At 57.9% G+C, this 13630-nt stretch overlaps 1 protein-coding gene across 1 annotated transcript in view; it reads right to left on the bottom strand.

Annotated features, from left to right (window-relative positions):
- Positions 1 to 1715: 1715 nt before the first annotated feature.
- The window catches only part of HCN4 (hyperpolarization activated cyclic nucleotide gated potassium channel 4), a 40020-nt gene continuing 28105 nt past the window's right edge, over positions 1716 to 13630 (bottom strand). The window contains exons 3-8 of the mRNA XM_037134554.2: positions 9550 to 9711; positions 7280 to 7498; positions 4204 to 4350; positions 3865 to 4105; positions 3415 to 3579; positions 1716 to 3323 (exon numbers count right to left, since the gene is read on the bottom strand). Of these exons, the coding sequence (XP_036990449.1) occupies positions 1867 to 3323; positions 3415 to 3579; positions 3865 to 4105; positions 4204 to 4350; positions 7280 to 7498; positions 9550 to 9711 (2391 nt within the window). The 3' untranslated portion in view covers positions 1716 to 1866. The remainder of the gene's footprint in view (positions 3324 to 3414; positions 3580 to 3864; positions 4106 to 4203; positions 4351 to 7279; positions 7499 to 9549; positions 9712 to 13630) is intronic.

Raw genomic sequence — 13630 nt, 5'->3', positions numbered from 1 at the left:
GGAAGACCACTGACCTGGGCTCTGCCAGGTTGGGGAAGGAACTGCTTTCACACTGACCCCCACTCTGGACTGCTTCTGGCTCCTCGGTGCCTGGAGAATAGGGCCACCCCTTTAGCCTGTCACCCAAGGCTGTCCCTCTGACCGCATGACTTCAAGATCTCCTCCCAAAGCCCTCAAACTCCACACCTACCCTCCTCATGCTTCACTGAGCACCTCGCCGCACCCCCTTCCTAGTTCTCCTTCCCTCCCTCCCTCTCTCTCTCTTCCCAGATCTCCAGTCCTGGCTCAAGCCTACCAACAGCCACACGCCTCCCTTAGGCCCCTTGGGAAGCCAAGCCACCCTCTGTGTCCCGAGACCAGGAGTCCCGGAACCCTCAGCCACAGCTCCCTGGGCTCTCTCCATAGGTTGCTGGAGCAATAGGATGCGAACATGAGGAAGGAGCAGAAGAAACATGACTTGTTGAGCACCTACTATGATATGTGCGTTTCTGGGCTGAGTGTTTCACACACTTTTCTCATCTGGTCCTCACGCATCCTGGTGAAGTGTCCCCATATGAGGTAACAGGCTCAGAAAGGTCATGTAACTTGCTCAAGATCACACAGCAAAGGCAGGGCAGGGATTCAAACCAGGTCTGGTTGCCTCCAAAATCTGGTCTCTTCCCTCCGCACCATGCTTGAAGACTGCCTACCAGCCCCTCCCAAAAGTTCTTAATGGCAATCATCTAAGCTTTGGCCTTAGGCAGGCATGAATCTGAACCTCAGGTTGGTCCCAGCTCTGCCACTTCTAGTTACGCGATTCTGAAAAAATTACCCAAAACTCAAATTTCCTCATCTGTGACCTGGGGAGAACTGAAGTGCCTACCTCCTGGGCTTTGTGAGACCGAAGTGGTTCGTGCGTGGAAAGTGCTGAGCCGGCCCTTGGCGCAGAGCAGACTCGAAGGGAAGTCCCCTCGCCTCCCACCACACAGATGGAAGAAGGGAGGGACAGAGGTGACAGGCCGTACCTGAGGACCTGCAGGAGAGGCACAGCCGAGTCCTCCACTTCCATGGGGGTGAGGTCAGGCTAGGACTGGATGTGAGACCAGAGATGGGGGACAGGGGCCCGCTGAGAGGTCTTGGGGTCATCTTCCCTGAGGACCGGCAAGTGCCTCCCTCAGACCCTGCAGAGCTCAGCCTGCAGGCCACGGCGGGCTGCGGATGTAAGGTGACCTGGGTGTCCTGGCAACGTGGGATTAAACTGGACTGCACACACGTGTGTGCGGCTATCTACACGGCTCTACAGAGCACTACATAGCTTATACATATACACATATTACATACATATACATATCTTGCTAAGTTTGCAGTAAAAAAAACGCAAGATTCTCAGGACCCTGGCCCCATTGTGTTCCAAAGACTCAGGTGACTGAGGCTCCCCCAGGAATACACCCCAGGACGGCCACTTTTCCAGGGAACAAGACAACCCCAAGCAAAGAGAGGCACCAAGTTCACAGCTAAGGGGCTGGTGGTGGCTGGTGCCTTAAAAACAAATACGATGACGGGTCTGCTCTAGGAACCCCGACCAGGGTCGCCCCCACCTCTGCCAGGCTCCAGCCACCCCCCCAGCCTTCCTCTGGCTTTTGCATTTGGGCCTTGCCTGCTCCACCCCCTCCCTCTAGTGCTAAGTATTAAAATAGTCTATAAAAGCAAGTGACCAAAAATCTATAGCTCTAAGAATACCTGGTTATTTTCTGCTGTCTTTTGTTTTTCTGGTGTGAGTTTTTTTTAAATGATGATTATTATTGTTATTGGTATATCTCCTAAATCACAGTTAAACCTGAAGGAAGGAAGAAGGAAGAAGAGAGAAAAGAGAGGGAGGGGCCCAGGCTATAGATTGGATGGCAGTTTGGATCGCACTGGCTCAGACCTGGCCCCAGGTTCCCTCTGGGCAGCAGCAGTCGGAGGGGGCCCCCCAGAAGAGGCGGCTCTTGCCCCAAACAAAGAAAGAGGGGGTGGCAAAGAACCTGAGGATGTCTTCCGAGGCAGAGTGACATGCTGGCCAGGGGTGGCACCAAGAGGCCTCCCGGGGAAGCCGAGGCCACCGCTGCTCCCACTGCAAACCCCGGCTCTGGGGAAGAGTGGGAAGGCGGCCATAGACTCCCCAGAGGAGTGCGGGGAGGCTCTGCGGAGAGTCTGCGCCCCGTCCTGGGGCAGGGCCGGCTGAGAGGCTGAGATGAGCTTGAGGTCCTGGGTGAGGCGGCCTGGGGTGAGGGGTGGCGTGCCCCGGCGCTGGGGAACCTGGGGTGGTGGAGGGCTGGATACGGGTGGCAAGAGCAAGGAACCATGGGAGCCAGAGGCCCGGGGTGGGGCACTTGGGAAAGTTCTTGGGGGGCCTGGGCTGTGGCCAGGGGGGCTAAGGCCTCCTCGGGGGGTAAAGGCTACAGGAGAAGCCCCCCCAGAGGCCCCTGCCACTGACGGCAGCTCAGGCTGCCGTGGAGGTGTCTCTGGTGTACTTGGTGGGCCAGCAGCCAGACCTGGGGACAACTCCCCAGGAGGCTGGCCGAGCTGCCCTGGGCTAGATGATGGGGACCTGGATGAGGGTGGGGGTGGCAGGAAGTGCTCCAGGAGTCCCAGGCCTCCCCGAGCCCCTGGCAGCGGGGGTGGCGGCTGGTTAGCCTGTGGGGAGTGGGCACCCTGCTGCAGTGGGGTGAGCAGGGGTGAGTCCGACGAGGACAGGGAACCACCCAGCGCTTTGTGGAAGTGGCCAAATCCGGCTATGGTGGTGGCAGCTGTGTTGGCGGAGGGCGTGGGAGCGGGAGAGGAGCCACCGCCCCCTGCCGGTGGGGAAGAGCTGGATGAAGGCAGGAGGGGGCTCAGTCCAGCAGGGGCGGAGAATCCGGCCAGCTGTTGGATGTGGAAGGAAGAGGAAGACGGCGTGCCCACCTGGGACGGGCTGCTGGTGGGTGAGGCGGAGCCCAGTGCAGAAGGGATCAAAGACTGCAGCCGCTTCAGATGCCTAGGTGTCTGCCCCGCCCCGAGGCCACCGAGGCCGGGCCCCGGGGGCGGGCGGAAGATGGCAGCGGGCAGGCGTGGGTGGTGGGTGAGGGCTATGGCCACGGAAGTGGTGGCAGCGGCAGCCTGCAGAGGCGCCTGGATCAGCGGGGTCCAGATGACGGGCGTGGGGGTGGGCGTGGCGGAGGCAGCGGCCTGCACGCGGTGTGCACAGTGAGCCATCTCGCGGTCGTGCTGCACGATCTGCTGGATGATCTCATTCTCCTGGTAGTTGAAGACACCTGAGTTGAGGTCATGCTGGACTTTGTGGAGGAGGATGGAGTTCTTCTTGCCTAGGCCACAGAAGGGGAGCAGGGGCTCAGGCCAGAGCGGGAGACCAGGAGCCCACTGCCTCCCTCCCGCCCTCTCACCCGGTCACCTCACCAATGCGGTCCAGGCGGTCCAGCGCCACGGTCTCGAAGGCCCGCCGCATCATGGGGTACTCCTCCAGCACCTCATTGAAGTTGTCCACACTCAGCGAGTACAGGCGGCAGTAGGTGTCAGCCCTCACGCTGGCCGTGCGCCGGCCCCGAGTTAGCAGGCAGATCTCTGCTGGGACAACGGGAATCAGGGGGGCCTCCAAAGGGCCTGCATCCCACCCTGACCTGGGTCCCCACTGCCTGGTACAGATGCTTGGCAGATATATTCACAAGCCCTCCACCCCAGGCCACCTCACCCAGCACTGAATGTGTGGCGGGTTGTCTTTCCCATCTCTGGGACCCCAGCTGCCTGCTGGGCTCAGAGACACCCACCTCCAGGCAGTGGCCTGAAATAGTAACCCGGGGGTCTTTCCAGCTCACTCCCCTGGGCTTCCAGGACCCCTGGCCACCTCACCTCCAAAGTAGGAGCCATCTGCCAGCTTGGTCTCCTTGTTGCCCTTGGTGAGCACGCTGACCACACCATGCTGGATGAAGTACATCTTCTTGCCGATGGTGCCTTCCCGGATGATGTAGTCGCCTGGCTGGAAGACCTCGAAGCGCAGCTTGGTCAGCATGGATGTCACGAAGTTGGGGTCTGCATTGGCGAACAGTGGCATAGAGGCCACCAGTTTCCGGCAGTTGAAGTTGATGATCTCCTGCTCCCCAGACAGAGGGGATTGGGAAAGAGGGAGAAGATCAGGGGAGCCCCCCGGGCGGAAAGGCCGGCCCCCTCCCTGCCAGCCGCCCGGCTCACCTCCCGCAGCGGCTCGCTGAGCTCCCCCAGGATGCTGTCCTCGTCGAACATCTTGCCCTGGTAGCGGTGCTCGTAGTAGTCGTGGATGCGCTGCCGCGTGTCCGGCGGCAGCTTGTGGAAGGACATGTACTGCTCCACCTGCTTGTACTGAGCCCGGGACAGAGGACAGGCCGTCACTTCTTGGCTGGCCAGCCCCGCTGCCTTGGCTGCCACCACCCGGCCTCGGCCCTGCTGGTGACCAAAGCTGGCACTGACCCCATGGGCCCACCTGGACCAATTTGGCTCCTGGAGCTCAGGGTCACACTGTGCCCCAAACAATGGCCTGACTGCCAGCTGCCAGGGTGGAGGAGAAGCTCTGTCAGAGTGACTAGTCTTCACCGTGTTCAATGCTATGGAGGTGCCGGGGACATCAAGGACTGTCCAAAGCCCGGCTGCAAGAGCTGACCAGGCAGTCACTGGAGTTTCCTCATCAGCCCTGACTGTGATACACTGCCGACCAGAGAGGCCTCGCTGACTCGGGAAGGAGCTCTCTCCCACCAGGGGTAACAACCTGGCAACGGTGGCAGGACTTGGCCACAGTGGGTTATAAGGACTGCAGGCTGAAGCCAGGACGGCCGAGCCGTTACCTGGCAGGCACCCAAACGTGGTCTGGCTGACCCTGTGTCACTCTGTCAAAGAGCAGCTCCAGCCCAGCAGAGCCGGGGAAGGCAGGGGGAGGGGGGGGCAGAGAGCAGGGACCTTCAACGGGTTTGGCAAAGAGATCCTTTAACCTAAGCAGGCTCAACCAAACAAGAAATGTTCCTGCAGCACGGCTCCAGCCAGTCCTGGGTGGTGGGTGGAGAGGGGACTCCTCAGGAGCATGGCTAGGGGCCAGAGGTACTGACTGGGCAAGAACAGATTCTCCCCACACTGGGATGCGAGGGAAGGCCCTGAATCTCCGGAACGATCTGCACGGGCAGCCCGTTTTCATGTGTCACTGCTCCAAAGAGGTGGGGACAGAGCGCTGCTGCAGAGATGCCAATGGGCAGCTGGGGGCTGGGGGACGAGGCTTCCTCCGTTCTTTCAGCCAACCGGCCCTCTGTCTGCTCCGAGTTGTACCAGCTACAAGAGGACAGTGACCTTCTGCCTGGCTATGGGGACGGGGTCAACCAGAGCTGTACTTTAGAGAACCATGGGGTGCGAGGCAGGGTCTGGATGGGGCCAGGAGTTAGGAGCTTGTTAAAGTGGTTCCGGTCAGAGACAGCACCGGGGACAAAGGGGAGGTAATATGTTTTAGAGAGATTTATGGGTAAATTGTACACTGAAGAGCTATTAGCTAAAAGGTAAAATAAAAACACCTCTCAGCGAGAAGCCACAAGAGGCTTGACTCTGCTGGATGGTAGATCCTGATGCTTTTTCTAAACTGTCCCTAATCGTGGTCTTAGACTGAGCCTCCATCCGGGTCACACACTGAGCCAGGCTGGGCCTCGACGCCCGTCTACATCGATCCCTCACCTGGCCTTTGAAGCCCTGGCCTTTACCACCTGGCTCCTCTCTCCTTCCCTTCCCTTGCCCCTCACTCCTAACCCGCTGTTCTAACCTGGCTGATTTCTCCACCGCCCATCACACACCTTTGCTCATGCTCATCATGACGGCCGGCCTAGAATCCTCTTCTATGGTCTTCTGCTGCCTGCCTTCCCAAAATGCCCTTCCACCCTGCCCTGGTTCTTTAGGGTCCCAAGCTCCCCACTTGGGTGTCATGGGACCTGCACTGCCATCTCTACCCACTCAGGGGACAGCACCTGAGGCAGGCAGGCAGTTAATAAATGCATACTGAGAGCCCTACTATGTGCCAAACACTGGGAATACAATGGGGAAGGCAGACCTGGCTAAAACAGAGGGCATGTTCTGAGCATGAGAAGGAAAGTGTTCTTACGTGCCAGGCTGAGAAAACACATTTCGGAGTTAAGCTGCATCAAGAGGAACATAAAGGCTCTAAGCAGTGCAATGATCGATTTATATATTTTTTAATACCAATGCCATCTGCTGACTGGAGAACGGAGGGGGCAGAAAGGATCCCACTTAGCTAGTAAATATCGAGTGGCTTACTCTGTAGAGTCACTCCTCACAAACACCATGACATACCCCCTCGTGTTGTCCCCACTTCACAGACAAGCTAACGGGACACACAGCTGTGAGGTTATAAGCCCACACTCAATGGAGAGCTTGTCAATGGGAAGCTGGGCTTGGAGCCCGGCAACCCTGCTCTGGTGCAGCCATCGGTTCAGGAAGCTGCTGCAGTGAGCCAGGTGGAGGCCAGCTGGGATGCCAGGGCGGGAGGGAGGCATTACTAACTGCTGGACATCAAGGACGGCTGCTCCTTTCTGGCCTGGGCTTTTGTGCTCCTGTGTCCACTGACAGGATGGGCAAGAAGGGAGGTTTGGAGTCGAGAGGGCAGGGAGATTGTTCTCGTTTGGACAGGATGAGGCTGAGGTGCCCAGGGAGGCATCAAACAGTCTGGGGCTGAGGAAAAAGGTGGCATTTGGACCCCCTGCACAGAGAAGGGCACAGAGCGTGGGGAGGGGGTGGTGACTCTGGGAGAAGGAGAGACAGAGAAGCACAGAGCTAAGCCCAAAGCACCAGGGTCCCCGTGCGTGACGACTAAAGAGCCAAGCGGCGCGGGGGAGCCGGGAGAGCTGGCCCTGAGGAGGCGGAAAGCGAGAGCGTGCAGTCACGGAAACCCAGTGTAAAGCCAGGGCGGTAACTGTAAAGCGAGACGCCCCTTGACTCTGAGCAAGATGTGGACCCAAAAGGCCCCACTGGCTCTAGTCACACAGAGAACACTGGTGAACTGAGATTCACTGGGATGAGATACGGATTCAGCATCCATAACAACGTGGGATTTGTGTTTCTCCATTTTAGAAGAATTGTACAAAGAAAGAAAAAGCGGCTACAGCAAAAAAGACAGCAACTGAAGCCCGGTGATGGTGGTGGGCTGGGTACATGGGGACCCACTGGCTGCAGCCTGTACTCCCTAGGGGCCAAGTGGCAGGGCCACCCAAGGTAGCCCAGGGTGGACCACAGCCTTCTGCCCTACCTTCTCCTGGTACTGGCGTCGGGAGGAGTCCAGGGACTGGATGAGGGCGGTGGCGTGGCCGATGAACATGGCGTAGCAGGTGGCACCCACGATCATGCTAAGCATGGTGAGCCAGACGTCGGACATGCCCACGGGTGCCTGCCGTCCGTACCCGATGCACAGCATGTGGCTCATGGCCTTGAACAGGGCGTAGGAATACTGCCTTCCCCAGGAGCTGTTCTGCGGGTGGGAGCAGGGGCAGACAGACACGTGGTGGGTGGTCCTGAAGGCCCAGGACAGTGAGAATGAGGGCCTTTTTACCGGCACCCAGAAAAGTCCCCACCACCTCTCACCTCTCAACCTCTTTCCCAGCTGCTCAGCTCAGGGCCCCCACCTTGCTGGTGGCTGAAGGCCCTGGAGGGGGGTGGGGAGGCCAACACTGGCAACCTGTGGTGACCGGGTGAACCCCCCACTTCCGTCACAGTGGGGGAAAGGTATCAGATGGGAAGCCCCAGCAAACAGCATGCCCCCTACGGCCCCCACCTCTCAGCCCCCGCAGGGCAGTCTGGCCCTCCTGAGCAGCGAAACGCTCCAGGCTGGGCCACCCTGCTGTCCTCTGGTGGCTAAAATAGCTCCATCCCCCACCCCAAACTACCGCCAAGTGAAGCCCATTTCCCCACTGACCTCAATTACAAAAGCAGATATGCTTCCCCTGGGGGGACGAGCTCTTCGACTGAGCCAAAAACACTGTCCTCCTTTCGGAGCTGAAGTGCTGCGGAGCTGGCTCGCTCACTACGGGAGCCCTGCCTGCATCCGTCCAGGGCTGCGGACGCCCCCCCCACCGCCGCCTCCCCCCTCTCCCTCCACTAAAAGGGGACTGTCTGGAGCACGCAATGCTTGGGGGTGGGGGGAGGGGAACGGGGGGGGGGAGGCAACTGGCTATTTTTGTCCCCAAAGCTAGTCTGTATCTCAAGGAAGCCTCCGTGTGGGAACACTGAGCTCCTAAGGGCCATCTCCTGAATTTAGTGCGTGTGTGGGCCTGTCACTCTTGGGTTGAGGAAACTGTCCCAGTTGAGGGGGCCCCCAGATGAACCCCAGGGCTGGCACTTTCCCAGTGCCTCTCTGCTGACACCATGAACCCACCCTACCATATGACCCACAGAACCCCTGCCCAGAGCTACAAGCATTCCTGGGTCACCAGGCTGTTCCTACACCTGAAGAATTGCACAGGAGCTTCACACCAAGTTCAAGGTCACCAAGACCAAACTGGACAGAGCTGAGCTAGTATGGTGCTCGGTCCAAACGGGGTGGGGGGTCTGGCGGGTGCTGATCTGCAGGAGCGGAGGGGGCCCCCCAGCTGCCTCCAGTCAGGGCCCCCTGCCTCACTGCTCAGCCCCCGGAGACCAGGGACATTCAATCCATATGGCCAGTTCGTTTACACTTAGCTCATCAAAAGGTGTTTTGTAAAGGCCTATTTGATGCTGAAAGATGCCTGAGGGTCTCTCCCCTTTTTCAAAGCCAGCTTCTCCTACCCTGGGGCCATCGGGATTTGCCTACAGACCAACGGAAACTGACTGGGAGAAGGATGGAGCCCGGGGTTTCCAGACCCGGAAAGAGGCTCCCAGGTCCAGGGGTCCCTCCACCCTCCTGGAGCCCACCCTGTCTATGGGGGGCCAGGGACTCGCCTCACGGCTTCTCCGGACCCAATTCCAGCTTTTCTCACCCACCCACAGGTCTGGAAGGGTTAGGGCTCCATCTGGTCTTCCCTCCCGACTCAGGACCCCACCCATGACCAGGACACACATATGGTGGGGCCAGGGGTGACAGGAGTAAGGGGACAGTCCAGCTCTGCTCCGGGGGCAAAAAGTAGCCATTGTGTGTGTGACTTGTGAGTCCATTCCCCTCACAGGGTTCTCTTTCCTTGGGCTTGGCTTTAAGGTGGGCCCGCCTCTGGGGACCAGAGGCCGAAGGGCAGGAGCCGCTAGCCCAGCGCTGCCCACACCCGACAGAGTCCCAGGAGCTCGGGTGTTAGTCTCCCTGGGTGAAACCAGGTCCAAAGGTCCAGGCTCCCAACTGCACGAGGCTAGAAGAAGGCGGTGGCAGGCAGCAGCGTGTGGCCACAAGCACTGTGACAAACCTGCGCTGGGTAAAGCTGTGTGCCCCTGGGCACGGGGCTGGCACCTCAGAGTCTGACGTGTTGGAACTTGGGAATTCCAAGTTATGGACCGGCTCCGCTCCTCTGTGCTTCATTGGCGCCCTCTGCCCGCACCCGTGGCCCACTGGGCACTCACCACCATGTTGTTGATGGACACCCAGCAGTCGTCCGGGAAGTCCTGCAGCATGGGGACCAGGAACTGCAGGCAGCCGTCCCAGTGGCACAGCAGCAGCATCATGCCGATGAGGTTCACGATGCGCACCACGGCGCTGGCCAGGTCGTAGGTCATGTGGAAGATCTGTTGGCAGAGGTGAAGACGTTGGCCCAGATAGGTGAGTGACTGGAAGGGGTAGCACCCCTCCCGGCCAGCCCCTGCAGCTACTTGGGGCACCGCTCTCTCTGCTTGCACAGGGCAAGGGCGCCCCACTCAGGACAGGTCCAAGCTACAGCTGGGGTGGTAAGCTATCCGGCCAGGTGCTGGCAGAAGCAGAATGCAGACTGCAGGGGGGGGCCCGAGGGATGCCCCTGGGGTCTGTGCAGATGTGGGGGACCTCCCACGGGAAGTCCAAACATCCAGGGTCTCTCCCCTCTTCCAAAGCCGGCTTTGCCTACCCTGGGACCTGGGGGATTTGCCTACGGACCAAACCAAACCGACTGGGAAGACAAGGAGGGAGCCTGGGGTTTGCAGACCCAGAGGGAGGGAGGGAGGGCACCTGGAGCCCCATGAGCCCTGAAGTGGGCAGAGAAATCGCTCTGTCAGCCTGCCCTAGGCTGTGAAGACCACAGGGAGGACAGCCCGCCTGCCTGAGGCTCCTCAGGGACCACAGTCTGTAGTCATGCCAGGACATGGCGTTTCCTGAAGTCAGTCCCAGACTCGGGATGCCCCACCCCAGGGCAGTGGGTTCTGCCCAAGCAGTCATGGGACTATAGTGCGAGTGGCCCCGATGCACAGGCTCCAAGTTCACACAGACCTCCATCCCAGGCCCACCTCCTAGCCAGTTCCCAGCTGTGTGACCTTGAGAAAGTCCCTCAACCTTTCTGGTCATGTTTCCTCATCTGGAAAATGGTGAAAATTCTTACCTGAGGGGGTTATCAAAAGAACTAAATTATACATATAAAGTGTTTACTACTGCGTATAGAAGTGTTCGATACATTGCAAACCATTATTAATTGATAAGTTGTTATTAATAATCTTTCTGATTATCAATAGGCATTAGTAGTAATGCTCTCCTACACAGGTCGAGGAAGTACAGCACTCTCAATGCCAGCCCACTGCCACACGTCCATCCCTACTGCCCTGGCTCCCACTGACAGGGTGAAGTATGGCAGGGCAGGGCCCAGGGGGGCACACCCCGGCATCCAGCCCCCACCCCCCTCCTGGTGCTGTCTCTTGGCCCCATTTCAGCAGGGAGCACCACGGTGACCTGGCAGAGAGGGGATGCGGAGGGAGGTCTCTGGAAGTTCTGGCCTTGCCTCCAGCCTGAGAGACTTTTGGAGGGTGCCCTCACCCCTAGTCCCGGTCCCTCCATAGTATTTACAGGCAGAGAAACCGTCCTAGGAAGGGGTTTGGGGTCAGAATTACAGACTTGTCGAGTGCCTGTACACTGCAGAACTAGTTCTCTACCATTTCAGGTAGAGAAACTGAGGCCCAAAGAAACAGACTCTAGATTTTTCAGTCCCTGTCTAGTGGTCTTCTAATTGTCGCCCTGCAGCTGGTGGCAGGATATTCTGATGCTAGTGACCTCAGTTTCCCCTTCTGAAATGTGGGCTTGGCCTGGGTCTAGGCTTTGAACAACCAAAACAGATACTACTTGTCCATCACCCACAGGGTCCCACCCTCCCGTGGCCCCCTGTGTGCAGGACTCTGATGTTCCAGCAGAAACTGTTAAATGGACCTTCATGGAGGCTGGCAACTGCAACCTGTCCCATCACCCTGTGTGGCTTGGTGACAAAGGGACAGTAATGCCACACCCGAGAGTGAGCGTGATGTCTCACAGTCATCATGTCACTTAAACTCAGAACAAACATTGCTGAGTATATTGTTAATTCATTTTACACCGAGGCTCAGAGAAGCAAAGGCCTTGCCCACGGTCCTACTGGCAGTGGAGGCAGATCTGAACCAGGGCCCTGAACCAGGGCCGCCTGCCAATGATCAGATCAGAGAGGAGGGTGGTTTTCAGTAGTTCCATTTTGCAGATAAAACAACTGAAACCCCACGTGGCTGGGTGATGCAGCCAGATTCACATGGCAAGCTGGACCCGGGCCAGATGGGAGTCCTCGGCATCTGGCCTCCGTCAGCTTGGTGCACAGTGAGATGCCACAGACAAAGCCCTGTGCCCTGCAGCTTAGCCCAGCCAGGGCACGGGAAGGGGCTATCAGTGGGCCAGTTCCCAGTGAATCTCAGTGTTAGGAGTGGTGGGCACCAGAGACCAGGCAGGGCCTTTTGGGACTGCAGCCAGGGCCCAGTAGGGACTGGGTCTGTGCCTGGGATGCAGAGTATACCTGAGCACGATGCTAATGTCTCCGGCCATCCCTCTGCTGCTGGCCCTGCCCAGGGCTTGCACCCTGAACTCGAGTCTTCCTCAGCCTCTGCCCTCAATCCCACAGCAGCTCCTGAGCACTAGCACCAAGCTCTGGCTCTGAGGGAAGGCCCACTTCTGCTTCTTTAGTACTTAAGTAAACACAATAGCTCTATGACATTGGGCAAGTCGAAGTGTTGGTGGACCAGAATGCCATCAGCTCCTCCCAGTGACATGGGACCACCCAGTCTCATAGACGGCCAGTGCTGGCCCTGGCTTCCTAGCACACCCTCCACTAAGAGAAGCTAGATATCTGCCAGCCGCTTCTCAGGGTCGCTGGAGAAATCCATGTGGCTAAGACAGTGCTCAGTGCCCTGGACACGTAGGAACATTACTATTCATTTCTTCCATTTTTATTAATTTCCGTCCCTTCCCAGCTGCTATGGACTGGATTTTTATGTCTCCCCAAAATTCATTTGATGAAGCCCTAATCCCCAATATCATAGTATTAGGAGGCGGGGCCTTTGAGAGCTGATTAGGTCATGAGGGTGCAGCCCCTATGAATGGGGTTAGCTTCCTTATGGAGGAGACACGACAGAGATGACCTACAAACCAGGAAGCAGGCTTTTTTACCGAAGCCCAACCACGCTGGCACCCTGATCTTGTCCTTCCAGCTTCCAGAACTGTGAGAAATAAATGTTTGCTGTCTAAGAGCCCCCAGTCTGTGGTGCTTTGACGTAACAGCCTGGACGCCATACAGGAGCTAAAGGAAGCCTCAGACCACTCTTAGGCAATGGCTCCGACGGCCACTGCCCACAGCACCTGCTTTCTTCTTTGACTGACTCTGCACCTTAAAGAGAGAGAGTATCAAGGTTGGTGCATTTTTATGCCAGGTCTTTTCTTTTTGCATTATCCATGTTTTCTTTTCTTTGTACCTAATTTTCTTCCAAGAGCGAGTCCTTGTCTAAGTTTGCCTTCGTTGCGAACTCAGCGATGAATGGGGCAGAGCACGTGGTGGGGTCTCAGGAATGGAGAAGCACTTAACGACAGAGGTGATGATGAGGATCATGGTGATCAGGGACACCACCAAGTGTGGACAGTGAGATCTGAAAGGGCCTCGATCTGGGCAGCTGCAGCCCACAGGGGACCTGCCTTTGCCTTTGTTGAAAGGTGACTTTTTCTGCAGGCAGACACAGACTGGTGTACCCTACGGAGAGCATCTTGGGGTGGTGCCTAGTATTGGGCTGAAGAAGGACACAGGGGCTAGGAGTGCCCCGTGGAGCTGGGAGGCTGGTGGCGGGGAGGGAATGATGGGTGTTTGGGTGGTGGGAAGGGGTACTGCGTATAGCTCTGAGACACTATAAAGCCAAAGACAGAAACACGGCAAAGTCTGAGCTTCCTGCAAAGAGTTCATGGGAGGCGTCCATTCAGGCTAGGAGGTTACCACAGGTGGCAAGGACCCAGGTGTGGTTGCTGAGAGCAAGGCTGGTTGTTGCTGGGAGAGGCTGCTAGACACTTGTGTTCCACTGTGGGCTGGGCCACAGGCCACCTGCAAGGCTGATGCACTGTGCAAATATTTGTCTTGTTCTTTATACCTTATTACAACCCCCTTCTATGATACTGGTTCTGACCATGAGGGTTGAGGACCTTCATGTCCAGGCTCCCACAAAGCTTCCTGGGTGAGCAGCCTGGGAAGCC

This window comes from Artibeus jamaicensis, unplaced genomic scaffold (genome assembly GCF_021234435.1).
Source record: "Artibeus jamaicensis isolate MK-2021 breed Jamaican fruit bat unplaced genomic scaffold, CSHL_Jam_final scaffold_286, whole genome shotgun sequence".
Lineage (NCBI taxonomy): Eukaryota > Metazoa > Chordata > Mammalia > Chiroptera > Phyllostomidae > Artibeus > Artibeus jamaicensis.
This window is presented reverse-complemented; position numbering and strand designations above follow the sequence as displayed.